This window comes from Pipra filicauda, unplaced genomic scaffold (genome assembly GCF_003945595.2).
Source record: "Pipra filicauda isolate LSUMZ 115617 unplaced genomic scaffold, ASM394559v2 scaffold113_size4260070_pilon, whole genome shotgun sequence".
Taxonomy (NCBI): Eukaryota; Metazoa; Chordata; class Aves; order Passeriformes; family Pipridae; genus Pipra; species Pipra filicauda.
In genome coordinates this window covers 3,184,282-3,211,066 of record NW_024103585.1, presented here as the reverse complement: position 1 = coordinate 3,211,066, position 26,785 = coordinate 3,184,282, and the positions used below count along the sequence as shown (strand labels likewise).

Sequence of the window (26,785 nt, the reverse complement as noted above, 5' to 3'; positions counted from 1 at the left end):
CAACTTCACGATACGCCTATTTATAAAAAAACCCGTATTTTTATTTCTCATACAGGCATTTATCTTCCCAGGAATGGTCAGTATTGTCTTCTACATAGCATAATCAGGCCAAGCAATTTTTCACACAAAACTTCAAAAATACTGTCATTCCTAGTCCATTGTCTCAGAAGCTGTACACCAAAGTGATCTGTATAAGCAACTATATACAGATTATTTCAACTAAGGCTAATTGAGCTTAATGACCATATAAAATCTGTTCATTTGTATATATTGAACTGGTTGATATTTCTGGTTTGGCAGTACAGACTACATGGCTAATGATGGAGTGAGCATGGAAAGCGACCACTTTGGCACAGCACTTTTTTCGCAAAGTTGAGAAGTTATTATTATACCTTTTCCCCCCTCCATCTTTAATGACAGAAGAATTAAAAATGTTTAGCTATACCCTATGTATTCAACACATTGCTACCATGAGCCTACGTACAGACTACATACAAAATTTATGGTTCAATTTCCAAAATTCAGTCATCTTCAGCTAACTACTCACGATGTATGAACTTAACACATGATAAAATAATGTCATTTTCCCTTGGTCTTGACCCTCAAAAACATCCCAATAAAGTTTTTTACTCAGATATGGCTGAAACATCCACTTTCTCTCCTTGCTCGGATGTGTATGGTGCAGATGAGAACATGAAGAGAAGATAAAAAGTGTGGTGGAAAACAAGCCTGATCTGCTACAACAGTTCTTATGCTCCTTTACCTACACCTGACATCATGCGAGCCCCAAAAATTCCTTTCCTCAGTCAAAAACCCAATCTGGATAAATACACCAGTCCATGATTAGAGCAATAAATATCAGCAATAAAAGAGTGATGAAATAAACTATTCGGGGGATAGAATTTGCGTGAAAAACCTCAGCTACAAACACTTAAATTACTGCAAGAAGTGTTTTAACTGGATTGCAATAAATGCTACCAGCTAATTATTTTTTTGCACTCTGAACAGCAACACTAAAGCCCACGCTAAATTTCTGCTGTCGTAAGGTGGTCACTACCTGTGACCTGTGCTGAACTGAGCAGCTCTTTTACCTTAGGCCACTCGTGAGAAGACACAGATTGGAGCGATTTCATTAGTTTTGACATTTCTTATGCTTTTTATGCACTACTGCCAGCTGCCAGCATTTAAAACAACAACTTATAAACAAACAAAAGGCCCAAGTCTGGTCAAGAAGCTGCAAGTTTTCCCTTTCCATTCTCCTGACTTGCAGCAGCGCTGCAAGAATCCCGCGGCCCCTGGAGGGCCGGAATGCCCGCAAGGACCGCGGGAATGCCCCCAGGGCGGCGGACCGGCCGGGAGGACGCGGCATGGCGGGACACGCCGCCTCCCCGCATAGACACTACACTTCCCGTGAGGCCGCGGGCCGGCGCGCCGGCCGCGCCGTGCGTCAGTGCCGCGGGCAGCCAATCGCGGCGCGGCGGCTGCGAGCGCCGTCCGCCGCCAATGTTGTTTTCGCTGAGTCGAGGCGCGGGTGTTGTTGGCGGCGGCGCCATATTGGAAGGGACGAGCCCCCGCTCTCGATCAGCCCCTGGGCGCGGGCCCGGCCGCCGCCATGCTGTACCTGGAGGACTATCTGGAGAGTGAGTGTGTGCGCGGCGGGGACGCCGGGCGGCCGGGCACGGCAGGTGCGGGGGAGCCGGGGGGAGCCGCGGCGAGGAGGCGGCGCTCCCCCTCCCCCACGGCGGCGAGTGACTGACTGGCTCCCCCCCCCCTCTCTCCCGCTCCCCCGTGTCCCCGCAGTGATCGAGCAGCTTCCCATGGATCTGCGCGACAGGTTCACCGAGATGCGCGAGATGGACCTGCAGGTGCAGAGTACGTGAGTCCCGCCCCCGCCGCCTCCGCCCGCCCCCTCCGCGCCCGCCCCGCTCCGCCCCGCGGGCTCCGGCCCCACCGCCGCGCCCCCGCCGCAGGGCGGGAGGAAGGAAGGCCGAGCGGCGAAGGAAGGAGGCGAAGCGGCGCCGCTCCGGCCCGTGCCGGCGGAGCCACTCGCTCCTCACCGCCGCCCCCCGGCTGCCCCGGGGCGGTGTCGCCCCCTGCCCGCCCCTCGCCCCGGCTCTCCGTCCGCTCTGTCACGGCTGGTGTCCCGGCTGTGCCGGGCGCTCTCGTTGTGTCCCGCGGCCGCTGCGGAGCCGCGGGAGGCGGCGCTGCGGAGCCGCCGGGGCGCTGCGAGGGGCGGGGCGCGCGCCCCCGGCGCTGTCGCGACAGACCCGGGCCCGCCCCGACCCACGCCCGCCGCCGGGCCTCGGCGTAGGGAAGGTTTCGCTGGAGCGGAGCTCCTGGGCTTGTGCTGCTCGCTAAGGCATTTTCGGTGGCACGTCCCAAACTCTTTAGATTTTTGATCCCTAAGAGCAGTGATGGTGGTTTGGAACATGAGTTGTGTCCCGCTCCTTCAGCAGGCAGCGGCGTGCTGTCCCTGAAACTTTCCAGCCAGCTCCCTTAAAATAGCACATGTGAAAGTGCTCTTTGTTCTGCCTCTCGTGCCCTAGCTGACACATAACCAATATACTTTATAAGTATACTTTAGGTTTTATACAAGTTACATTTTAGATGAATATATATTTAATATAATTACATGTTTAGTATAAATATATATAATATAGTGTATATAAGTATATATATACATATAAAAACTATATTACTTATACTTCGGGTTTTCTACAAATATATTTTAGGTTTCTTTTAGATCACTTTATATCTCTGCTTATATCCTGATGTAATACACTGCTTTATGCTGTTTTCAGGATGCACTGGCCTTTCATCCTTTCTAATGCAATCTCATCTGGGACTTCGATGTCCTTTAATATCTAATTAGCTGTTGTGGTCATTTAACAGACAGTTAATATGGTTATCTGTAACTGTGATCCAAAGGTCTTCGTTAATGAAGCTGTTATTGCACAAGAGATGTGAGGAATCGTCCATATAGAAGGGTTAGGCTATTGTAAAGAGGAATGAAAGAGCAAAGTTTGAAATAACAAGGGAATGCTGTATAGGAATACACAATGCAGGACTAAGTGGGAACAGTTCTTGAAAACTGTAGTTTAACCTATAATATTTCAAAGTGCAGTCTTAGGCTTTTCCTTGGATATTTACTTTGGTAGACCCAGCAGGTCTGTTTAACAGACCCTGCTGACACACACATAAGTGGCTATAGGATTTTTTTGGTATATTATGACCCAAGTGCTATCTTGGGTTCAGTGCTTAAAGTTGTGGGAACAGTCATGGCTCCTTATGGGAGAAAATCCCTCTAAAGTCACTTTCACCAGAGAGCACCTGGAGAGGGGGTGAGCGGCTCACTGACTTAGGTAGTTTGGAATAAGTTCACAACTTTTACTTTTGTTCCATAGAGAGGCAAAGAAGCTAGTAGGGGTTTTTTTAAGTGTGTTTCAGAATTGAGCCAGCTAGCATTGCCAAGGTTGCAGGAGTGTCATTTCCTCTTCTTTAACTGGAAATTACAAATAACACTCCATATTGTATTGCTGGAAATAGCAAATGACACTGAATACTGTATACTAGGACCAACCTTGGGCACAGAGAAAAATTCTCTCAGGCCTTGGTACTTCTGTTATTTTTACACAGTGAGTGACAGAGCATCCAAAGACATTTACAAAATTTCTGGAGTAGCATCTCTAACATCAGTTGCCAAACTGCCCGGTGAGCCCTACATACAAACCTGGAGGTTGTTCTCGTGCTGTGATACAGTGACTTGCTGTGAAGATTCAGGGTCTTGAAAGTACTTGGAAACAGTAGTTTGATGAGTGATGCTGTCCCAGAAATCCACATGAGCTGTAATTCAGAGACACCTGTGCTGCTCTGTTTTAGAGTCAGTGTTGACTTTATGTTCTGTCCTGTTTAGACCACTTGGACTCCTAATGGAGCAGGTGCTGCTGTTGTTGGAAGAAATAACAAACCAGATGTACCTTCTGTATGTTCTGATAAGACTGCTGTGGGAAAAGCAAAGGTCATCGGAGTTGTGACTTGACTCTTGAGCTTTAACTGAGCTCTACATGAAGCATAAAATGTTTCTCTGTTTAAGGTCAAGTCATGGATTATCAGGCCTTTATGGTAAAACATAAAACTCTGGAAAAAAGCCTCTCTTCTAATAGATTTCCTGGTAACTCCCCTGAGAAATCTGATATAAGAAATTAGTGTCTCAGAATATAGTATCACAGTTGGATTAAAAAGGTTGGGAGGAAGAAAAGGTGGATGAACTTGAGTGTACCAGAGAGAACTTTTCATATAATTTGGTAGATCTCACCTTCACTTCCCTTTGCCGTTTCTGCCCTTTTAGGAGAAACCAAATTTCTGTGGAAGTTTTCCCTTATGCAGTTTCACACAGACTGATAACGTGTCCTCAATAAAAAGTGAAGAGGAAAGATTTTTTTTGTCATTTCTTGTCTATGGAGCTCTTGGAATAATTATCACCTAAGGTGTATGGGCTCTGGGATAGAAGGTAGAACATTTAGTTTGTTGGCTTTATGGACCGAATTGTTGTCATTTGGTCAGAAGTCATTTTAGAAGCCTCCACATAAAGTGTGTGCTTCTTGATTGCTTTTCAGGCTTCTTAACTTTCTCCCTGGATAACATGGTGCAAGTGGAAAATGCTCATTGTACAGATTCTCCCATCTTTAGCCTGTGTTACACCAAAAGTGTGAATGCTTTGTTTGTCTGTGTCTAAACAAAGTTGATGTGAGCCTGTGTCACAACTGTTATGGCTTGGGATTAATGGTGAGAGTTGTTAGGTTCCTGTTGGGTTTTGTGCTGGATGTTCCCAGCATAGGGAAAGTTGATGAATGTTTTTGATCATTTAGTATGAATGATTTTTGGTTATTTACATAAATAGTTTTAGCTGTGAATTTTCATAGGGTGAAAAGACCTTTGGCCTCTGTTGGGTTTTAAGAGTTAGTCATACTGTCTTTCATGAGCTTCTTGAACTAGATAATTCACTTCCATTTTTTTTTTTTTTGGCAAGAGATGATGCCCATCATGTAATTCAGTTTTGATGGTGGTTTCTGGAAAGTTTTTTAGCTGTTTTACATCCAGAACCTGAAGTCTAGGTAGTTTGTGGGTTGTCACATTTAATTTGAAACTGCTGTCTGGGCAGCGTTGCTGAGAGTGCTGTTAAAAAAAATCAGTATTGTCATCTACCCTGACACTAGCAAGGCTGTCAAAGCAGGTTTGACTGAGGCAGCTGTACGTTTTTGGAAATATGCAAGCTGTTGTGTGCACAACTGTTGAAGTAGTAAACTCAGTGGGAGAAGCATGAAGGGAAAGGGAAGGGAATCCCTGTTACTGTCTTAATAAACAACAGAAAAACCCCCTTGTAGTTAACATTTTCCTTTCTAGAGATAGTTAATGTTAGAAAATTGGTGGTTTTATTTTTTCCCCTTACGATATTTCTAAACTTTATGTAAGTGAGAATCCTGTCTAAATAGTATTTCATCAGTGATTTACCCCTGTGGGGATGGGGGAATAACTTGTGCTTTGCCCTTACCCTTCATAGCATACAATGGAGAGGGCCTTGATTTAAAGGCAGTGACTTTACTCTTCAGTTGCTCTACCTTTTTGAGGCACTAATTTTTTTCAATTATTTGGTTTTGTATTTGACTGTTTCTCTTAGGAGAATATTTTGTTTCCTGCTCAGTTTGTAACTGGCTAGAATGTTCCAAAGTCAGCAATCTAGAGCCCTGGGTGAGGAGTTTGGGTCGTGCTTTAAGTCACTACCACTGCTCTTAGGGACAAAAAACCTTTAGAACTTGGAGTCCTGCCTGTCCCATGCTGGAGAGCACAAGAACCTTGATGAGAATCCTACCAGAATGCAATTCTGCTTCTTGGAAATGAAGGTAAATAATTCCCTCCGCTGTCCACTGTCGCTTGGTTGTTTTGGTTTTTTCTTTTTTTTCCTCTCTAATAGTTTGCACCTCAGTCCTGTCAACTTTGTTTGAGAAAAAAAATCTCCCATTATTTCCTAATGTTTATGTACATGAGAAGATAATATTTGTCTTAATCTTTTCCTATGCTACAGATGCAATGGATCAGCTTGAGCAGAGGGTAAATGAATTTTTTATGAACGCAAAGAAAAACAAACCTGAATGGAGAGAAGAACAAATGACATCAATCAAAAAAGTAAGGATATCACAGGAGTGGGTAACATTTTTCTTTTGCAAATTAAGATAACCTTAGGAAAAAATAGCTTATGATAGATGGAGACTTAAGTGTTCAGAACTATGCCTTCCCTTGGGCTTTCATAGAGATGGATAGAACTACCTCGGAGGAGAAAAGTGACTGAAAGGTTTCTTTGATCAAGCATTTCTCTCAAGTTTTACCCAGTATTTGCTAGCAATTTAAAAAATATGATCCTGAAATGGTGAGGAAACCAGGTACTAAATTTTCAGCTCAGATTTTTTGTTTCTCCTTGTGTGACATGAAGTTGTGTAAGTTAATTGACTTTCTTTTAGAGGATAATTTTAAAGCTAGATTTAGCATTTCCTGTAATTCTACCTCTGTCCTTTTATATGTTATATTTATGGTACATGTAGCTTGAGGGAGGGAGGAGTAAGAAGATGGATGTGTTCTATCTTTCAGTACTTGGGCATTGGTGGTGGTATTTTTTGCAGTGTAGTCCATCATTTGGTTGGGAGAAAATCCTCTGTAGTTTCCTACACTGGCTACTTCAGCCTCTTATTTGGTTGTTTACTTCTTTAATTAATGCAAATAGATTTCTGTATTTTAAAAAAGAAAAAGTCAAAGCTCTAACTTCCCTAGAGTAAATGAAAATTTGCTTTTGACTTTAGTTGAACCAAAATTTCAAGTAGTTTTCGTCTAAGCAAGATACTATTCACCGGAAATTGAGAATTAAAAGGCAGTAAAATCTGTTTAAATCTAACATAAAAACATGTGAAAACATATTTTTTAAAAAAAAGTTTTGTCAGTGAATTTTCATTGGTTAGAGCAGATTTTTAAATTGGATTGCTTCATTCAAGTTACACTTATGAGTTATAGAAATTTATTTTAAAATGATTTAAGATATATACAACATTGTTTCTATTTAACTGCAGTGTTGGAAGGGCCTCCCTGCACAGTACTGTTCAGCATCTTTTTGAAGAGCAGTTGGATCTGCTGTGGTCCTAAAGATCTGTAGGACGTAAAAGACATAATCTCATTTTGAGTCCATAACTTTATGCTGTGTAATATAAAATAAATCCAGGATTGTTTCTTTTCTTGTAACATTTCTTGCAGAAATATAAATGTCACTGTAGGAGGAGATGTCTCCATCTTGTAGTTTGCTTGTTCTAAGGCCCAGACAATAAATTGGTATATATTATATCTCTCATTTAAAATTTAGCTGATTGTTGTTTACAGTAAAGTTTCACAGGCTTTCTCAAAACTGACTTGAATTTCTTCTTTTAGCTTATATTTTGTGTTGGATAACAATAGCTTAAAAGTAATAGTGGAAATTAATTTATGTTCATAATTTAAAAAAAATTCTCTTTAACAGGATTATTATAAGGCTTTGGAAGATGCAGATGAAAAAGTGCAACTGGCTAATCAAATATATGATCTGGTAAGTGGACACAAGACTTGTGGTGAATTACCTAAATTTATGCCCTAAGGAGTTCTAAGAATTTTGATAAGCATTACAGCTGTGCTACCTGTACTTCTGTGTCATCTACATACAGATATTTTGCTGGTGAAAGAAACATTTAATATTTTATTGACTTTTAAGAATTTTGTTATTTTGGTAGTAAGCGTCACTTAAATACAAAACAAAGAAATAAGATTAGAAATTGTAAGGTTTTCGTGCATAGCTATGGCCTGTTTAGGAAACTGGTTGAAAGAGTCCTTCAGGATGCAGTCTTTAGGGCAAAGGAGTCCAGGAAGTCTGGACATTGTTCAGTAAGGAAATCTTAAATATACGGGAGCAGGCTGTCCCCATGTGCCAGAAACGAAGCCAGTGGGAAAGAATGCTTGCTGGGCTAAATAGAGAACAATAGCTTTAACTTGGGGGGAAAGAAGAGAGTGTATCATCTTTGGAAGAAGGGGCAGGCAGCTTGGGAGGGCTACGAGGATATTGTGAGTATATGCAGGGAGAAAATTAGAAGGGCCAAAGCCCAAGTAGAACTTAAAACTGGTTACTGCTACAAAAGACAATAAAAAATATTTTATAAATATATCAGCAACAAAAGGAGGGCTGAGGAAAATCTCCACCCTTTACTGGATGCAAGGTACTTAATGTCTTCTTTGCCTCAGTCTTTAGTAACAAGACCAGTTGTTCTCACGGTAACCAGCCCCCTGACCTGGGGAGCAGAATGAAGTCCCCATAATCCAAGCGAAATGGTCAGTGACCTGCTATGCCACATAGACCACAAAAGTCTATAGCCCTGATGGGATCCACCCAAGGACACTGAGGGAGCTGGTGGAAGAGCTCACTGAGCCACTTCCATTCATTTAGCAGAAGTTCCACATGATTGGAAATTAGCAAATGTAATGCACATCTACAAGAAGGGTCGGAAAAAGGATCCGGGAAAGTACAGGCCTGTCAGCCTGACTTGAGTGCTGGGGAAGGTCATGGAGCAGATTGTAAGGGTCTAATAAAGCTATCATGATCCCAACTATGGGGGCAAAAACTGGAATGATTTATTGAACATGCAAATGCTGTTTAAGGGTCTCGGGGGCTTAACATGCTAATGAGGAAGCAGGGTTATTCCAAACAGTGGTTTCCACAATCTATTAGCATTTCCAGTAACAGGGGTGACATAAGGGGAAAAATGGATTTACATTTTTCAGATCCAGTATTTACATTTGGGGGAAAAAGGATTTGATATTTCCAGTAAGCAAGATTATACTGGGGAAGGGTGGTCAGCTTTTCCTGAAATAAGGATTTACACAGGGAGGGAGAAAACAATGAGGTATCTGATAGCATCATGCAAAGTCTCTCTACTTCCTGCTGGGGGAGATCAGGACAATCCACACAAAGTGAATGTCTGTGGATCTTCTCTGGTCTTTTAGATGATGTTTTTTTCCAGCCCCTGTGGCCCAAGGTTTCCTGCTTAATCCTAGCACTTCCTTTTCTGTTGGACTGCAACAGCAGATCATCTTGAGAGCCATCCTGCAGCACGAGCTGGACAGCCAGGGGGATCTGGTCCAGACAGTATGGGTTTAGGAAAGGCAGGTCCTGCTTGAATGACCTGATCTCCTCGTTTGACAAAGTGACCTGATTGTCAGATGAGGGAAAGGCTGTCTGCCTGGACTTTAATAAACCCTTTAACGCTGTTTCCTACAATATTCTTCTGGGGAAACTGACTGTTCCTGGCTTGGACAGGTGCACTATTGGCTGGGTAAAAAACTGACTGGATGACTGGGCCCAGAGAATAGTGGCATGTGGGTTTTGAAGTTTAAGTATATTTACTTTGCATTTTCTTAGACCCTGCAAGTCACACTGCACTCAAATGTAGTAAACACAAAACATCTGCTTTAGTTTCACAGCAGCACCAAAAGTTTGTTCCAGAAGTCAGCTCTTATATCCTCTCTTTTGGTTAGCTGGTAACTGAAAAACCTGTTCAGTTTTTAATAGAGACAGATATATTTTGCTGGATGGCTGCAGACGTAGAAGGCATTTGCAACATAGTGTTTCTTTTCACGTTAGTGAGTTCAGGGGTTTTTTTGTTAATTTTTAGTACCCAAGAGCACATCATGATTTACTCAAACGCACAGGAATCTCTACACTTTTACTTAAGACTCAATTTCCCCAAAGCAGCCCAACCTCTTCTAAAGCCCATGTCATGAACTGTTCTTTCTCTTCTCCTTTGTATTGACATATCCACAGCACCTCCAAAGTCCTCTTCATCTTTTTTCTCGAAAGTGACACTTATGACAGTGTGTTGGATCACTGCCTGCGCTATTTTGGTGTTAACACCAGTGTCTCTGCTGAGTGAGGGAAATGGAGGTGACCAAGAAGATATGCTTCTGTGTGTTACTGTACATGCTTAATCGTGCATGGCATAAAATTGCTGGAAGGGAAATACTTAGCAAGTCTGAAATTAAGGATGTAGATGTTCATGTTCCAGAACTGGAGGCTCTTTGTTGTTGGTTTGTCTGAAAAACAGGTGGACCGTCATTTGAGAAAATTGGACCAGGAACTCGCTAAATTTAAAATGGAACTTGAAGCAGATAATGCTGGAATCACAGAAATATTAGAGAGACGTAAGTATGCATGATTTTCTTTAAGAACTTGACACACTTTCTGTCAATTTGCAAAATTAAAATATCATACACTTGTTAGTGGCAGGCAGTATTCCTACTTGTTTTAAAACTGTTTTAACCCACTTTTCGTCAGTGATTCTCAAATTTTAGTTTCAACATCAATTTTTACCAGTGAAGTCAAAATACAACTGAGTAATTAAAATAACTTTTTCACACAACTGTTGCACTTGTGAATTGGTGACTGTATCTGACAGGTGCAGAATTCTTTAAACCTGTTTTTAATGACTGGAGGTATTCAGACAAGTACTTCAGTATAAGCCTGTCACCTACCCAGTTGCAATTGTACTATTTCTTCCTTGATTTGATTGCCACCACACTGAGGAGGGTCTTTAGTTTATTTTAGTTCTAGGTGTGGAATATCAAATACAGTTAGAAACTTATTTTTTTAAAGGGGTGAGAATGGGTTGTTTTGTAATGGTGTAGTGAGGGAAGAGCATTTTAGGTAAGAAACCTGCATGTTGAACAAATATAGCAATACTGGTGTTAAGAATGTGAACAAAAATGTAATGTGACATCTTTTTTGACCAACTTGGTGTAGAAGAGTCTGGCTTTTCTGTACACATCAGCATTTAAACATCAAGTTTGGATGTGATTATGATATATTTCTGAGTTCCTTTAATTACTGTGATTATGGAGGCAGTGGTTGTCCTCATAGCCAAACACAGTGAAAAGTAACTTAAATCACTTGAGGATATTGGGAATAAGTATTCTTTCTTGGAACTTTTTGTGGCTTTGGCTTATGAGTTGGGAGTTTTGGGATATTTTATTTTTAATTGCTATTACAAATAACAGGCACAAAGAAAAAAATGTAAATTGAATGCTTTTAATGAACTAGCAACTACATAAAATGATTAGTTTATTTTAGTTGAAATCCCAGCTGTTTATTTTCTGTTGAGCTATGTGTTTGGAGAGGTTGCTAAGGTAGCATTTCAAGAACTCAGAATAGAAAAGCACTAAACTGCATGTGGCATCTTTAAGGTTTGTTTGGATTTGGGTTTTCTTTGTTTGTTTAAATAAAGCTAAAAGTAGAAGCCTGTAAATTTTTTCACTTTCAGAATAAATGCATATAGCTGAGGTTCCGCCAGAGGGCAGCCTTTGGGCGAGTTGATGATATGATTGAAGTTTGCTCAGCCAAAATAGCTCGTTATGCTTTGAACTTCTTCCAGAATAATTTTATTTAAGCTTTTGTAATACAGTTATGTATTACTCATATACTCATGTATTTCAGTGCTTTTTGAAAGCACTGAAAAAAGTAAAGAAATGTTGAAGCTACAGATTTTGAAAAATGAATGTCACTTGCTTTCTTGAATAGTCTCCTATGTAGACATGAGTTAGTAGATATTGCAGCTACTTCAGATTTTTTTTGCCAGAGATTGATGCACAAAGTGTTGTATATTGTGCTAATGGAAATTTATAGTCAAAAGTCTCTCCCATCCTGCAATTATTTAGCCTCATCCTATAATAAATATTATTCCTAGATGTATACTTGTATTCGTGCCTCACCGACTTCATAGGTGGGTTTTTTCTTTGTATTAATTGCTCTTTTTATTTTAAGCGTTAGGAAAATTTGGATAATGGTAGTGAAGCCCTTCCTGTTGAATGTTAAATCATCTGGAAATACATTGCTATTGCTTCCATTTTGACAAGATGGACTCAGTGGGACAACGTCTTGTTTGCATAGTTGACCTGTTACATTTTTCAATTCATATTGGTGGAGATTGTCAGTAGTTTTGGTGCAGCCATCCTCCAATCATCACCAGCTTGTGTGCAACTCATTTGAATAAGTGGCATGTTGAGGGCAATGTTGTTTGTTCTCCTTATTGACCTTGATTTTAACTTCTTGATTTCAATAGTTAAACACTAGCATTCACCAACTTTTAAAACTAATCTCACTGGCTCCTGGTTGTACTGTGGGAAGGGTTTCTACTCTAGCAAAAATTCTTATGATTAAAATAAATATAACTGCATAGTGATTTGATTAATATTATAAAGATTCACTTAATATCTAAAAGTCAAAAGCATGGCAAGGACAACTCTGAAATTTTCCTAACCTTTTCACCCCTTCTTAGGGTCTCTGGAGCTGGATACACCATCACAGCCTGTGAATAACCATCACGCCCATTCTCATACTCCAGTAGAGAGTAAGTATTTGAGACTTTAAAAAAGTGGCCACTTTTTATGTTTCCTTTTTTTTTTTTTTTTTTTTTTTTTTTGAGTAGTGTTAGGAAAAAAAATATTCTGAATTTTTTTCCTTCCAGACATTTCAGGGGAAAATAAGGCATAATCAATGATAATAATGTCTGTTAAGAAGAAGTGCAAAAATCAAATAGTAAGGTTTTGCTAGTGGAAATTAGTTGAAAGTGCTGTTTTTTTAGTTTGACTTTCAAGCTGAATAGGTTTTACATTTAAGTTCCCTCCATTTGTTTCATTTAGAAAGGAAACACAATCCATCTTCTCACCACAGTACAACAGATCATGTTCCTGAAAAGAAGTTTAAATCTGAAGCTCTTCTATCTACCCTGACTTCAGATGCTTCTAAAGAAAATACACCAGGTAATCCTAATTGTCTTTCCTTTCATTAGTTTTAAATTAAAAGAAGAGAAACTTTTGAGTTAGTCTTTTGAAATCACAGAATGGGTACGGTTGGAAGGGACCCTAGTGGGTCATCTAGTTTAACCTACCTGCTCCAAACAGTGTTATCCCAGATCACATTGCACAGGATTGTGTCCAGACAGTTCAGAAATATCTCCAGTGAGGAAACTCTACAACCTCTCTGGGCAATCTGTTCCAGTGCTTGGACACCTACACAGTAAACAAGTGCATCCTTATACTCCAGTGGAACTTCCTGGGCATCAGTTTCTACCTGTTGCCTCTTGTCGTATTGCTTGGCACCACCCAGAAGAACCTGGCTCCGTCTTCTTGACACTCTTCCTTCAGATACTTATATACCTTGTTGAGGTCCCCTCTCAGTTGTCTCTTCTTGAGGCTGAACAGGCCCAATTCTCTCAGCCGTTCCTCATAAGAGAGATTCTCCAGTCCCTTAATCATCTTCATAGCCCTCTGCTGGACCTGCTCCAGGAGCTCCTTGTCTCTTGTATTGAAGAGACCAGAACTGGGCACAGCACTCCCAATGTGGCCTCACCAGGGCTGAGCAGAGGGGCAGGATCACTTCCCTTGACCTGCTGGCAATGGTCTTCCTAAGAACCTTCCAGGTTCTTGGCCGCAGGGGCACACTGCTGGCTCATGGACAGCTTGTTGTCCGCCAGGACCCCCAGGTCCTTCTCCACGGAGCTGCTTTCCAGCAGGTTGACCCCAGCCTGTACTGGTGCAGGGGATTATTCCTCCCCAGGTGCAGGACTGTGCACTTCTCTCTGTTGAATTTCAGAAGGTTCTTCTCTGCTTCTCTCTCCAACCTGTCGAAGTCCTTTCAAAGGGCTGCACAGAACTCTAGGATATTGGCCACTCTGCCTGAGTTTGTGTCATCAGCGAACTTGCTAAAGAGGAATCTGCCTCCTCATCCAAGTCATGGATAAATAAGTTATACAGTACTGGGCCCAGTATTGAACCTTGGGGGACACCACTAATGATAGGCCTCCAACTAGACCCTGTGCCATCGATAATGACCTTCTGGGACCTGCCATTCAACCAGTTTTCAATCAGAGGCTAATACCCTTTCCTCTGGGATTTTCAATTACTTGAAACATGAGATACTGTAGGCATTGTTACTCATCTGTGTTGTCCATGAAGCAGGTCAGTTTTGTTGTCATTTAACAGCTGTCTGTTGGCTGTTCCTTTTTATTTACACTGCTTCAAAGAAGATAACAGTAGGATTTCATTCAGGCAGTAGTAGAAATATAAGAGATCAATGCATTACTGCTTTGGGAAAAAGAAATGCATGGAACAATTTCCAAAGTAAGGGAAAAGAATTTTCACATCTCTTTTTTTTAAAGTGTTGGTCTGACGTGGCATTTGGCTACAATAAAATAAAATTCTTTCATGTATTGTCTATGTCAAAAGAGGCAAGAAGCCTGTTTGGTGAATAAAATAACCCCCACAACTTTCTGCCCATTTTCAAAATTTAGGCGTTTCTTAGTTTCTTTTCTGAAAATAAAAGATTATGAGAGGTTATAGTACGTAAAGTAACTACTGTATGTTTTGGAATTTAGCAGTGTTCATCAGTTTTAAGTAGTCTCCCTCATACCTACTTCACTTTTCTTTTGAAGGATCTTCACATGAAGTTGCAAATAAAGTGTAACTATGAGCAGCTGTCATTCTGTAGATGGCCATGGAAATCTGTGTTGCATTAAAACTGTGGTTTGTAGTTTTTAGAATTAAGATCGGTAAAGTTTTACTTCAGAAACAGTATAGGTGTACAGTCAAATTCTTACTTTCTTGATGGTTAGTCAGCATTGTTTCAATATCGACAGATACAGCAGCTGCATCTTTGATAGCTGAGTAGGATAGTGAGAGCTATCTTTCTAAAAGGACTCCTTGCACATGAGCATAGAGAGGGAACAAACTTCTTTTTTTTTTTCCCTTATACAAATACTGTCTATGTCAAATTACTTTTAAAACCTTTTTTCGAAATTATTAGACTGCTCTGATACGTTGAGTTCCTACTCTTTCACTGGTTGTCATATATAACTTCTTAAAATGCAAAGGAATTTAGTTTCATTTTGAATTTCATAAATGTGTTCTATTCATCAAGGGTGTCGAAACAGTAATTCATCATCCTCTTCAAACAATGCATACAATACAAACTCTTCTCAACCATTGGCATCATATAACCTGGGCTCATTATCTTCAGGATCCGGGGCCGGTGCAATTACCATGGCAGCAGCTCAAGCAGTGCAAGCCACGGCACAGGTAATGTCAAAATGTTCTTGTCACTCTGCCATCTGCTATTGATTAAGAAGAAAGGCTAGTGACTTTATTTTTTTTAAATCTGAATTCCCATGATCACTTTCAGCTTTTGTTTATATGCCACAGTTTCATCCTATATAAATTGCCTAAAGGGACAGCTTGTTTTCTGGCTTTTCCTGGGGAATATTCTTACACATTTTACTGCTTACTCTACATCACTTTGTTAACAAGGTAACTAATGAACCTGTGCAAATAATTAGCAGTTAGCAGTTGTCTTATGTAAGAGCTTTACTGTGTAATCTGATACAATACCAGTATTCCTTTTAGATGAAGGAGGGAAGACGAACATCCAGTCTAAAAGCCAGCTATGAAGCATTTAAAAACAATGATTTTCAGCTTGGAAGAGAATTTTCATTGTCCAGAGATTCAGCTGGATATTCGTCATCAGCTCTGGCATCTACGTTAACACAGACATTAAGTTCATCAACCACAGATTCACGAAGTGGCAGAAAAAGCAAGTAGGTTTTCTTACTTGTTGACTGCAATTATAGCTTTTAAGGCAGCTAAGCTTTCTCTTAAAAGTCATGGGCCATAATAGAAATACTTTGTATTTAATATCTGTGAGGGAGAATCAGTAGAAGACAGTTATTGCCTGCTGGACATTTTTTTTTCAGGGCTGTGTTCTTCAGTCCTCTCACTTCTTTTTATTTAAGCAAACACACTCCAAGTTTGTAAATAAATGTGTCGATTTGCTTTTTCATCTGCAATACAGTCAAGGTTCTTCCCTCATTTTTTTGTGTTCTGGAGAGATTTGACATAACAGCAAATGTTGGGAATTACCATGCAACGGTTTGTAGATGGTTTTGAAATAATCTGCAGATTTGCTTCATGCCAGATCACAAATAAACGCAACACTTTCTGATGGCTGATCATCTAGGACAGGAAATGGACTGAATTTTATTTCTGATTAAAATGAAGTTTTAAAACATTTTAACCAACAGTGTCACAACTCGTACTTGAAATAATTTGTCTCAAAATGCCCATCCTTTTAAACTGACACGAGTTTTTTTCTTCGTACAAATTTATGTGTGTTCACAGCTCAGTTAATAATACTATTTTAGAAGGATTTTTAATCTATGCATAGATTTAGTGTCAGATACATGACATATGACATTATGTATATGTAAATTCCTGTTTCATTTGTAATATAATTTTTATGGGGACTTGACACCAAGGCTGTTAATGGAAAATTTTGTGAAGGAAAGCATTCATTAAAGCCATTTGACAGTTTAGAGCTGTTGAATTCCATTGATTAGAACAATGTATTTTGCACTTGTAAGCTGGTACAACTTGTTTCCTTTTCCAAAGAGCATTCAGTGGGTCCATTCCAGTGCTTGCAGTAGTTGAATGAAATCTGTTAGCAAATGATACTTTGGGATTGACATACTGCAGTATTTCAGAGTTAACAAAGTACTTGTTTAGTGATTCTTTCACTTGGCAGGAAATAAATTTAAATCATGGATGCCATTTTTTCCTTTTTGTTTTTCCTTTTCTCAGAAACAACAACAAATCCTCAAGTCAGCAGTCCTCGTCATCTTCTTCTTCTTCCTCTCTGTCATCATGTTCTTCTTCATCTGCACTAGCACAAGAACTGTCTCAGCAAACAGCAGTAATACCAGAGTCTGATTCTAATAGCCAGGTTGACTGGACCTATGATCCAAATGAGCCACGTTACTGCATTTGTAATCAGGTAAGGATAGCCTCCAGCCTGAAATACAACTAGAACTGCTGGTTTGATGTAATTGAACTTCCTTCTCTGGTTGCTAATTTTAGAACATTGTGGTTTTACCCTTGAAATTCTGATCTGTTTTTATTTACTTACTGGTGCTACAAATATTATCAACTCAAGCTAAAAGTGGTCAGTTTTCTAGTGATGTGACATACCTGGAGTGTTTAAAATCTGTTAGTGGAGACTTCAGAAATAATTAAATTAAAAATGGAAAGGGTTCACAGTGAATGTAGTTAAAATGTTAAGTTAGTAAGGAATTTGTCTGTTTTCTCCAACTTCCCCATAGAAAGCAAAAACCACCAAACAAACCAAACAAAAAAACCCCCACCAAAACCCAAAATATCCCATAAACTTAAAAAAGCCCAAACAACCGAACAAAAACCTAATTTTAGATAAGCTATCCGGAGAATGAATGACAACATGAGAAACTTACTTAAAATGCCTGTTCTTATTTCAAACACTTTTAAGAGAGTTGACTTTTTTTAGAGTTTATAGATTTCTGTAATTCTCTAAAATATTTGATTGTTTCAAATAAAGTGCTTGAAATTGTCATGTATGCAAGGGAAATGGCAGACATCAATATAATCTTGAGAACTAGGCTGATAACATACTGAGCACTGTTGTTTTCATCAAAATGTACTTCATTCAGGCTTTGAGTGCTGACCTTTTTTATCCAACCTGAAATATGCAGATGCATCTTCTTTTGCACAAACAATCTTTGAAAATCAATTCACTATGAACGAGGTGGTGTTTGGATTGTGTAACAGAAGCTCCGCACAGCCTCTTCACTTAAGAGTGAAGAGGATGCTTAAGAGAGATGACTCTCGTGAGTCCCTTCCAATATCCTTCTAGAATATTCTGTGATATCTGTGATACCTGTGAGAAGAAAAATCAAAATGTTGTTGCTGCTGTTAATGGACAGAGTCCTTAAAGGAAAAATCTTGATTGTTAGCCCTTTGAAAATGTTAATTGCTTTTAGTTAATAATACAATTATTAAGAATGGAATTTTTTTTTCTCACTAGGTGTCCTATGGTGAAATGGTAGGCTGTGATAACCAAGATGTAAGTAACAAAGTTCAAAGGGTTCATGAGAGGCTTGTGCATGTAATTGTTGTTTGCAGAAGTTACTTTTTTTTAGAGTTGGTTTTTGAATAGATTTTTTTTTAGAGTAAAGTGCATATGTTTTGAACCACCCTTCAGGAAACTTCTCATTTCTTCTCACAGTTCAGGTTCTTTTAGAAACCTTCAGCCTTTACTGGGTTCAGAAAAGCCCTAGTTCAAAATGCCATTTATTTCTCTGAATGCTTAGCTGTGTTTAGCTAATAACAGTTGTCCTCTTCAAATAAAAAAAGTTTTAAAAGAGCAGTTGAATGTCATCATGTATTTACTGAGACACTACATTTAAACAGAAATGCGTGATAAGATTACTTTTGTGTCACTTAGTATTGTCAAACTAAGTCCTTCAAAGCAAAACATAGTTATTTTGCTCTGTTATGTGAGTTCATATGAGTCCTAGAATTCTTATCACTCTCCTTAGTTTATTGAGTGTATGTTAGAGACTGAGATCTTCATCACTTGTCATTTTTTCCTGTAATTTGTATGAAAAGCAGAATCTATGCTTTTTACTCATGTTTCATTTTCATAGAATTGTATTTGTGATAGGCACTGTGAAAAAAAAAAACAAAAAACAAAACAAATCCCAAACCATCTCTTTAACTCTCTTTTTATAGTGTCCTATTGAGTGGTTCCACTATGGATGTGTTGGACTGACAGAAGCACCAAAAGGGAAATGGTACTGTCCACAGTGTACAGCTGCAATGAAGAGAAGAGGCAGTAGACATAAATAAGTTTCTTCATCTGGAAAACAAATTGTGTACTAAAGGTTTTATAGAGGTCTTAGGAGCGGAGGGGGAACTCCCACAACACCTGCTTGCAACCACTGAAGAGTTAACATGGCAGTCATAGAATGGTTGGGACTTAATGGAAAGGACCGTAAAGATCATCTAGTTCCAGCCCCCAGTCGTAAGATCATGAATATTGGTTTTGCTAGTTGTGTTTTAACATTCTAAGTAAATTATTTACGCACCTTGATGTGCTACAGATAATATTCCAGTGAGCCTTGGATTATTCCAGTGGCCAACATATGCAGAGATTTGTACTATCAAACCATTTTCTCTAAGCACTGGGCATTCTACAATTATTTAATCTTCAAAGAATTCCGATAAGTCAAGGTTTTAAATGTATGTTTTATATACAAGAGATATATTCTGCTGCATGTACTGTACTCAAGAGCTGTTACGTAACACTATGTATATAAATGGTGCAAAAAGTCAGTGCTTCTGAAAAGAAAGAGACAATGTTTTTAAAATGCCTTTATAGCTTTGGTTCTTTATGAAACTTAATTCAGCAGGCTGAAGAAAATGGTTCTTGTATACAGCGGGCTGTTGTCCTTTAGGGTACTCAAGTATGTAAAAACAAAAAAAATGCTGTAGAATAAAACAAACTTGTGCCATTAGTCTTTATATGTTTCTGCTCCAGAGAAGGTGGGGGCCATAAGAGGAAAAAAAGGTGTTAAAGTGACAATAAATTTTTATACCAAATGTGTTTATTTTTTTGTGCAAGTAATCCTTTAAATTTGAATTGTATTAGGTGTAAAATAAAACAACCTCAACTCCTCAAATTAATGTTTTCTGTACATTTGTCAGAAAAAAAGTCTGTTTCTGAAATGGTTTCACTAACAAATTTCCTTTTATTGTTTTTCTGTGGCTGTTTCATGCAGCAGCACTGAACAGAAACAGGGTTTTTACTTCTATTTTCTAATTCCTCCTTCTTTCTGCTATTAAAAAAAGTACACTTTCCCTTTGGATTAAAGATTTTACTTCAGGCTGGAAGAGTGTGGCCTTCATGTAGTAGCTTTCCAGACCCGTGAAGAGGAGGAGAAGAGAGGGAGAGAAGCAGTGTTACATTGCATGACCATGCAAATACTGTCAAGGGAATAAAAACAGACAGGCCCATTAGTAATAGGAGTATGTGCAAAGAATGAAACCAGGATTCTGTCACAGCGGGTTTTTTTTAATGAAAGAAATAGGCATTTAAAGTCTATGAACTGGGGAAAAGTAGATGTGTAAGAAGGGAAACATGATTATGGATGATAAATAGACTTTGGTAAAAGAATAGGCTAGAAGTTGGGGAAAATTAACATCAAGGAGCAGTTTAACTAAGGTTCCATTAAAACTGTGAACTGAACCCACTGTATATATTTCTGTGGAAATTGCAGTCTGAAAAAAACCACTTGAGGACTAGAATATCTGCTTTTAAGTGAGACTGTTGAGACAACGGAGATAACGAGTTGTTTCTTCTGTGGGAAACTAGTGCCATGCTATGATTTGAAATTAAATAAGCAACCACTAATGCAGACTTCCCTTAGACTGAGTGTCTTTATGGCTATGAAGTTAGTCCATTGAGAATTATGACCATATATAGCAAAATCTCTCACTCTGGTGGTAACCATACCTGGTGGTAACCACACCTAACAGAACACAAATCCAAATAAAAATTTCAATTTTTAGTGTGAGCATTGGATCACTGTTTCACTGGAGAATATAAATTATTTTTTCATTGGCAAATGAGTTAGAGAAATCACAAGAGGAAAAATCTCACCTTAGTATTTTGTGTCAAAGTTAAGAAAATAGAAATGAACAAATATGAAAAACGTGGAAAAATTTGCAATACCTGTACATGCTTATGTTTTCTTCTAAACAAGAGAAGCTTACAGGTCATTAGGTGATCAGAGTGTAAAAGCACTGATTAGTATGAAATATTTACATATTAAGAATGTTCATGCCTCATGGTCAATAGAGTTGCTGGACACTTTCCTGAGTAGACAAGTACGAGTGTTTAGGTGAGGTCTCTCATTAAAGCTTCTTTGAAAAACAGCAATGCACTGATTGAAGAGTAGGAGTCCCTTAATTGGGACATTGGGCCATCCACATGGCTATTTGCAAAATAGAATAATGATAAAGGAGAAAATCAGATACATAACAGATCAGTTAAAGAGGTCTAAACAGTAACAGAATGTTTGCAATTAGGTTGTATTCTCAAAAATAATAAAAATGGAAAGTGCTAAAAGCAGCAGACAAATCTCATGATAGTGAGAGTCTGATAAAGTAGATGTATTTCAATATTTTACTAAAATAACATAAATATAATATATAAAATAATACTGAGTTCTCACTTTACCTGCACCTTGGTCCTCTGAAGTAGCTATTGCTGTGTAGCAAAGTGATTTTGGAGTTACCTGGGTAATTTTATGGAAACCTCAGCTCACTGCTCAGCAGCAGGTCAGACAAGTGCTAAGAATGACTCAGTAGGAGATAAAGAATAAAACAGAAAACAGTTTATGCTGTGTAAATTGATGGTGCACTTAGGTCTTAATGTAGTGTAAAATTCTGGTCTGCTCCATTACAAAAAGGCAGCAGAGCTAGGAAAAGGCTCAAATAGGAGGATCAAAGCAGCCAAAAGCTGTGTAATGACAACAAAACTGAGAAGCAGATGAATTGTCTGGGAGTCTTGTGGATGAGAAAGAGGCAGCTCAGTGAGGATGTAACAGGGATCTGTAAATTCAGAAGTGAATTTACACTATCAAAGGTGTGCCTTTTGATAGAAGAAGTAATCTGGAGGTAGCCAGTCCAAAGTAAAAAAATTAGCAGCATTTTTTCACACGTGGCATTCTTACATTACAAAACGGGACATACAGCAAAGATACCTGGATCAGAAACTCACTGAAGGCTGATCACTGGAAGTCAAGAGAGTTTGTAACCAGGGAAGTGTTCCAGGCTGACTGGCAGTCCTGCAATCCTCATAGCCTCGTGGCATAGACCACTGAACGCTCTTTGATACCAGACACGAGGTTAGGCAACTCTCTGGCATTATGCAGTGCAACTGCTTTCAGTTTCATCTCAATGCTTCAGGATTTGGGTGGACTTTTAGGATGAGGAGGTATTTGTACTATCATAAACTGAGAGCCAATGTGCTAAGAGCTGTAATAGAACAAAATGTGGTCTATGCCTTGTAAATGGTATTGTGTGTTTGCACTGGGGAGCTGTAGGTTTTATTTATTCTAGATCTGAAATTAAAAAGAAAGAAGAAATACTTTTATGCTTCCTGATCTGAAAATCCCACTAGGTTGTCCCTCTGAATAGCACAGGATAATTTGCATTCTTGTCTTCTTCACTGAATTTTGCAAAATGTTGTTTAACTGTACATGGTAAAGATCAGAAAATCTGAGGTTTGTTTCCCTTTTCTGTTCCCCCTCACCAGGGAGGTAATTTCCACTACAAGCTGGCTTTTCTTGGCAAGTTTTTTCATCTCCCTTCTCATCCTGCTGGAATGTCAGGACCATACACTTTTTTTCTTCAACAGAGGTGACCGGCTTGGCAACAGAGAGTTCAGTATTGCACTTAGACTAAAAATCTCCAAGAAGCAGAATTGCAAGAGGAATAAGGGTCTGAGTTTTTACACTCTCCTCAGGGTACACATGAATAAAATTAGGCCCCACTGTACGAACACAGTCTCTGAAGTTTTACTACTCCTCCCAGGATTGACTAAAAAGCTCTGAGAATAATGTAACTAAAACGAGAAAAATGCCACACTTCAGTGTAGCTACACCAATTTGCAGTAAAATTCCTCTTAGCGCTTTCAAATCCATATCTTGCTTTTATACTCATATAATATTCTATAAAGATGAACAGCAGCTTTTTCCTTGTATTTCATAGCTATTTGAGCATACAAAAGTTGTCAGCAAGTTGCATGAATACTTAAAAGGTTGTGCTTGCATACATCTTATATTTTAGAAAAACCTACATTAGTTCATAATAGATTTAAAGTCTTTATTATAGAATCATAGAATGTTAAGGGGCTGGAAGGGACCTCAAAGATTATCTAGTACCAACTCCCCTGCCATGGGCAGGGACATGTCCCACTAGACCAGGTTGCTCAAGGCCTTTTCTGGACTGGGGCATCCACAAACTCCCTGGGCAATCTGTTCCAGTGCTCCACCACCCTCACATAGAGAGTTTCTTCCTAATATCTAATCTAAATTTCCTCTCTTTCAGTTTGTACCCATAACTCCTGTCACTACAGTTCCTGATGAAGAGTCCCTCTCTGGCCTCCCTGTAGGCCCCCTTCAGATAGTGGAAGGTCGCTATGAGGTCTCCACACAACTTTCTCTCCAGGCTGAACAGTCCCAGCTTTCTCAGCCTGTCTTCATAGGGGAGTGCTCCAGTCCTCTTAGCAACTCTGTGGCCCTCTGGATTTGCTCCAACAGTTCCACGTCCTTATGTTGGGGGACCAGAACTGTACACAGCACTCCCAGTGGGGTCTCAACAGCAGAGCAGAGGGGAAGACACACTGACACATTGAGTAAATGACTTTAACTGTTTGATAACTGTATTCCCTTTTTATAGGAATAGGAATAATTCCCTTATTCCTAGCTACTACTCTACAGCTAGAGTAGAGAAATACTTGCCTCATGACTGTACAAGAAAGTGATGAACAGTGTTAGGATCCACAAGCCCTAATACCTATTTGTACCTTGTACCTTATATTATGAAAATTTCTTAGTATTATGACAGCTCTGTTCCTTTCTAAATATTTACTCAGCAATGCTATATACATTGAATCAAATGCATATGCCCACATTTATGAAACTAGCTACTGCAATTAAGAAAAAGTTTTTGAAGTCATAGAGTAGTACAGTGATGGGATTCTTTAAATAACTTACGTGCCGTTGTTCAGCTACAATTTATATATTTTTCTCAAAAATATCAAAATTTTGAGGAATCTTAAGTATACTTTTGTTGCTGAGCACAGATTTATTTATTAGGTTGACAGCTAACTTTGTTTTCCTAGTTAAGGCTGTATTAAGCCTTTCTGTCTAGAAGAATAAATATTAGTTATAATGTATTTGCACACATGAGGATTAGTAGAACAGAAATAGCAGAGCAATGTGAAGATAATTTTATATTGCTTCTGCCTGCAAAGTTGTGGCCTTACAATTTCAAAGCTAGATCCATGATTTATTTTCAGAAAAAGACGTGGGATAGACGTTTGGATAACCTTTCCAAGTGTGAGTGTAGTTAAGCGCTGGAAGGGGTCAGTCAGTGAAGAACTATGGAATCAGGGAATTCTTTCTTGTCAGATATGCAGGAATATTTTTCCCTGTGTTGACAAAGAAAATTTTCTTTACAACTCGATTTTGGTGAGATCAAAAGTACATTGTAACGGGGGGGGGCGGGAGGGGTTGTGGTGGTGTAAAAATAAGTGCTTATCATATTTAAAAATTGTTTTAATAAATGTTCAGTTATGTAGTTTGACTGAAAAGATGACAACCTGGAGTGTTTCTTCTGTGACAAATTCATTTGAATATTGTATTCTTGACTTAAATTATTTAAAAATGTGTTTAATCTCTCTGTCATGTTATTTGGAGCTAAATTAATCTCAGGCTTTTAAAGTAAGCACATTCTATAGATGGATGGATCAGTCAGTAGTTGAATGAACTGACGATAAAAATGTGTTCCTTAGGCAGGTCTGGAAAATGAAACAGTTCTACAGTCAGTAGTATTGACCAACTCCTTAATTTAAGAAGGTATCCCATACATTTTAAAATTAGCCTCAAAAAATTAAAATTATGTGCTAATCATTTTAATCTAGAGCAAAAATTTTCTTAAACACTGACTTTAAACATGCTTTTGCAGACAGAAGTGCTGATTTCAGAAGTGCTGATTACCTTTGAGAGCTTCACTTACATCAGAACTGTTCTGCCTCTCTCTTCTGTAACATTGTTGGTTGCTCTTGTAAGACATAAACACAATCTAAAATACAGACTAGGCAAACATCTCAGTGAGGTTTTAGCCCAGGACAGGAAAACAGAAGATGATTCTCAAAAACAGAAAAGAGAAGAAAATCCAACTTTAAGGTGTTTTGGTTAGTATCTGCATTAATGTTCAAAGATTTACCAATGCTGAAGTACTTTCCACTTTGAAAATGCTTTCCAAACACTCACTGACAACTATTTACTTAAAGACTTCTGTTAAGAGGGTGAAAGGAATGTACTGGGAATGTCTTTCTCTGGAGGCTGACAAGCCTTATAATAGAAAAGATTCTAAGTTTTCCTCTTCCCTATTGTTTGTATCTTAAGCAGTCATATTTAAACCTATGAGGGAAGGAATTATCTAAACATATTGTTCATAATTACATCAGCACATTATAAAACTGTAACCTGAGTCTGTATTTGGCTAATGAAGGTATGATTTTAAATCAATCCCAAAAATTCTCTGTAATTCTCCTTCTAAAGACTGTTTTAAACAAGCAAATTAACCCTCAGCCTTATATACATTTTATTAATTTTCTGTGTTGGCACTACCTGGTTTTACATGATTTTTCTGAAGCAAAGAGTCTCTTTAATGCACTTTATTTTTAAAAGTGCATCAAAATGAAGTTTACAGAAATAGTAATTGATTAAAAAACTATATTAGGAGCTTATTCAGCTACTCCATAATGTATTTCAGAGCTTTTCTGATTTGGTTATATTTCGGTTATATTTTAATTTTTTCAAGATCAAATCCTAAGTACATCTACATCTGCCCCTAGTCATAGAGCATACATCCATAATTAAAAAATATACAAAACAACCCACAAAAGAAACAGATCCCAACAACCTAGTGATCAGCCAATGAACAAAAACGCTTCGATTCACTTTTCAGCTCCTCTGGACAATTCAAAGTATGTATGAAGTATAGAAAAATCACAGCAAAACATTTTAGATCTCTCAGACCTGAAAAATATGTTCCTTAATCCTTGCATTGTCAACAGACCTTTGCATCAAATGCTAGTTTTACACAATCTGTTTAATCAGAGTGGTCAAGATCATTCACTGACAGTGTGATGTTCAGCTTCCTCCCAGCCATATCACAGTAGTTCAGCATGACATCCCTCCCCAGTTTCAGCTTTCTAGCCCCATGCAATAGCCACCAGGTGTGTTTTGAGCAAGCTGCGCAGTCCAGCAGGCCAGAGCTAAGAGGCAGTGTAGTGACTCTTCATGGGGCAGGACACAAAGAACTCATCAGAGCTCATGCCGGCTGTGAAGGAGATGTTGTGTGGCCTCCTTCACTCTGTTTATTCCAGCCACGTTGCTTTTCTAAGATATAAAAATGGTTAAATCTAATTTTCAGCTATACTTTTAGAAATATCATGTGGAGTAGTTTGCCAAAAGTCAGTGCTTAAAAGATGTAGCATATTTAATGCTATTTCTAAAGTAACTTCAGTGCCACAGTGGCTGCTGCTATCTTGTTCTGCAGCAATCGTGCTGTGGCAGCTGAGCTTGTGAGAGAAGCTGTACAGTTACAACCAGATCGATAAGTTCAGAAGTATACTGTTATCTTTTTCTGCCTATCCATAAGAACAACAAAATATCGTGTCTTGCATCTTCACATGTTCTTTTCACTTGTACAATAATTTCTCATATATGTGCACAGTATGTGAAGCACCCCAAGTAACACATTTCTGTACTGGCTTATTGTATATTCTGGCAGCACCATGAGAATGCAACAAACTGGAATAAACTGTAATATACTCTAGTATATTTAGTGTCTGGTCCTGATGGGGCTGGCTAAACCTATGGGTGCCTTGAAAGGCACAGATGAGCCTTTAGTCAACATTTCCGTGTAATGTGGTTGTCTCTGACAGTGTCAAGAGATATGTCTTGACTCTCTCTGCTAACGGAAGAGCTCTGTTAAACAAATGTCCATCAGTACA

The 26,785-nt window shown here is 39.0% G+C and overlaps 1 protein-coding gene across 6 annotated transcripts; it reads left to right on the top strand.

The window, feature by feature from the left end:
* The first annotated feature begins 1,488 nt into the window (after nucleotides 1-1,488).
* ING3 (inhibitor of growth family member 3) lies at nucleotides 1,489-19,652 on the top strand. Of its 6 annotated transcripts, none has more exons than XM_039383773.1 (12): nucleotides 1,489-1,640; nucleotides 1,801-1,865; nucleotides 6,083-6,183; nucleotides 7,556-7,621; nucleotides 10,164-10,260; nucleotides 12,390-12,461; nucleotides 12,754-12,873; nucleotides 15,128-15,186; nucleotides 15,511-15,701; nucleotides 16,741-16,933; nucleotides 17,996-18,034; nucleotides 18,703-19,652. In XM_039383773.1, the coding sequence occupies exons 1-12, from the start codon at nucleotides 1,504-1,506 to the stop codon at nucleotides 18,817-18,819; spliced, it is 1,257 nt and encodes a 418-aa protein (XP_039239707.1). In that variant the 5' UTR covers nucleotides 1,489-1,503; the 3' UTR covers nucleotides 18,820-19,652. The 6 variants fall into 6 exon arrangements, with proteins under 6 accessions (XP_039239707.1, XP_039239703.1, XP_027576689.1 ...); XM_039383769.1 differs by having other exon boundaries at nucleotides 1,504-1,640; nucleotides 15,029-15,186; XM_027720888.2 differs by having other exon boundaries at nucleotides 1,524-1,640; nucleotides 1,801-1,872.
* Nucleotides 19,653-26,785: the final 7,133 nt, after the last annotated feature.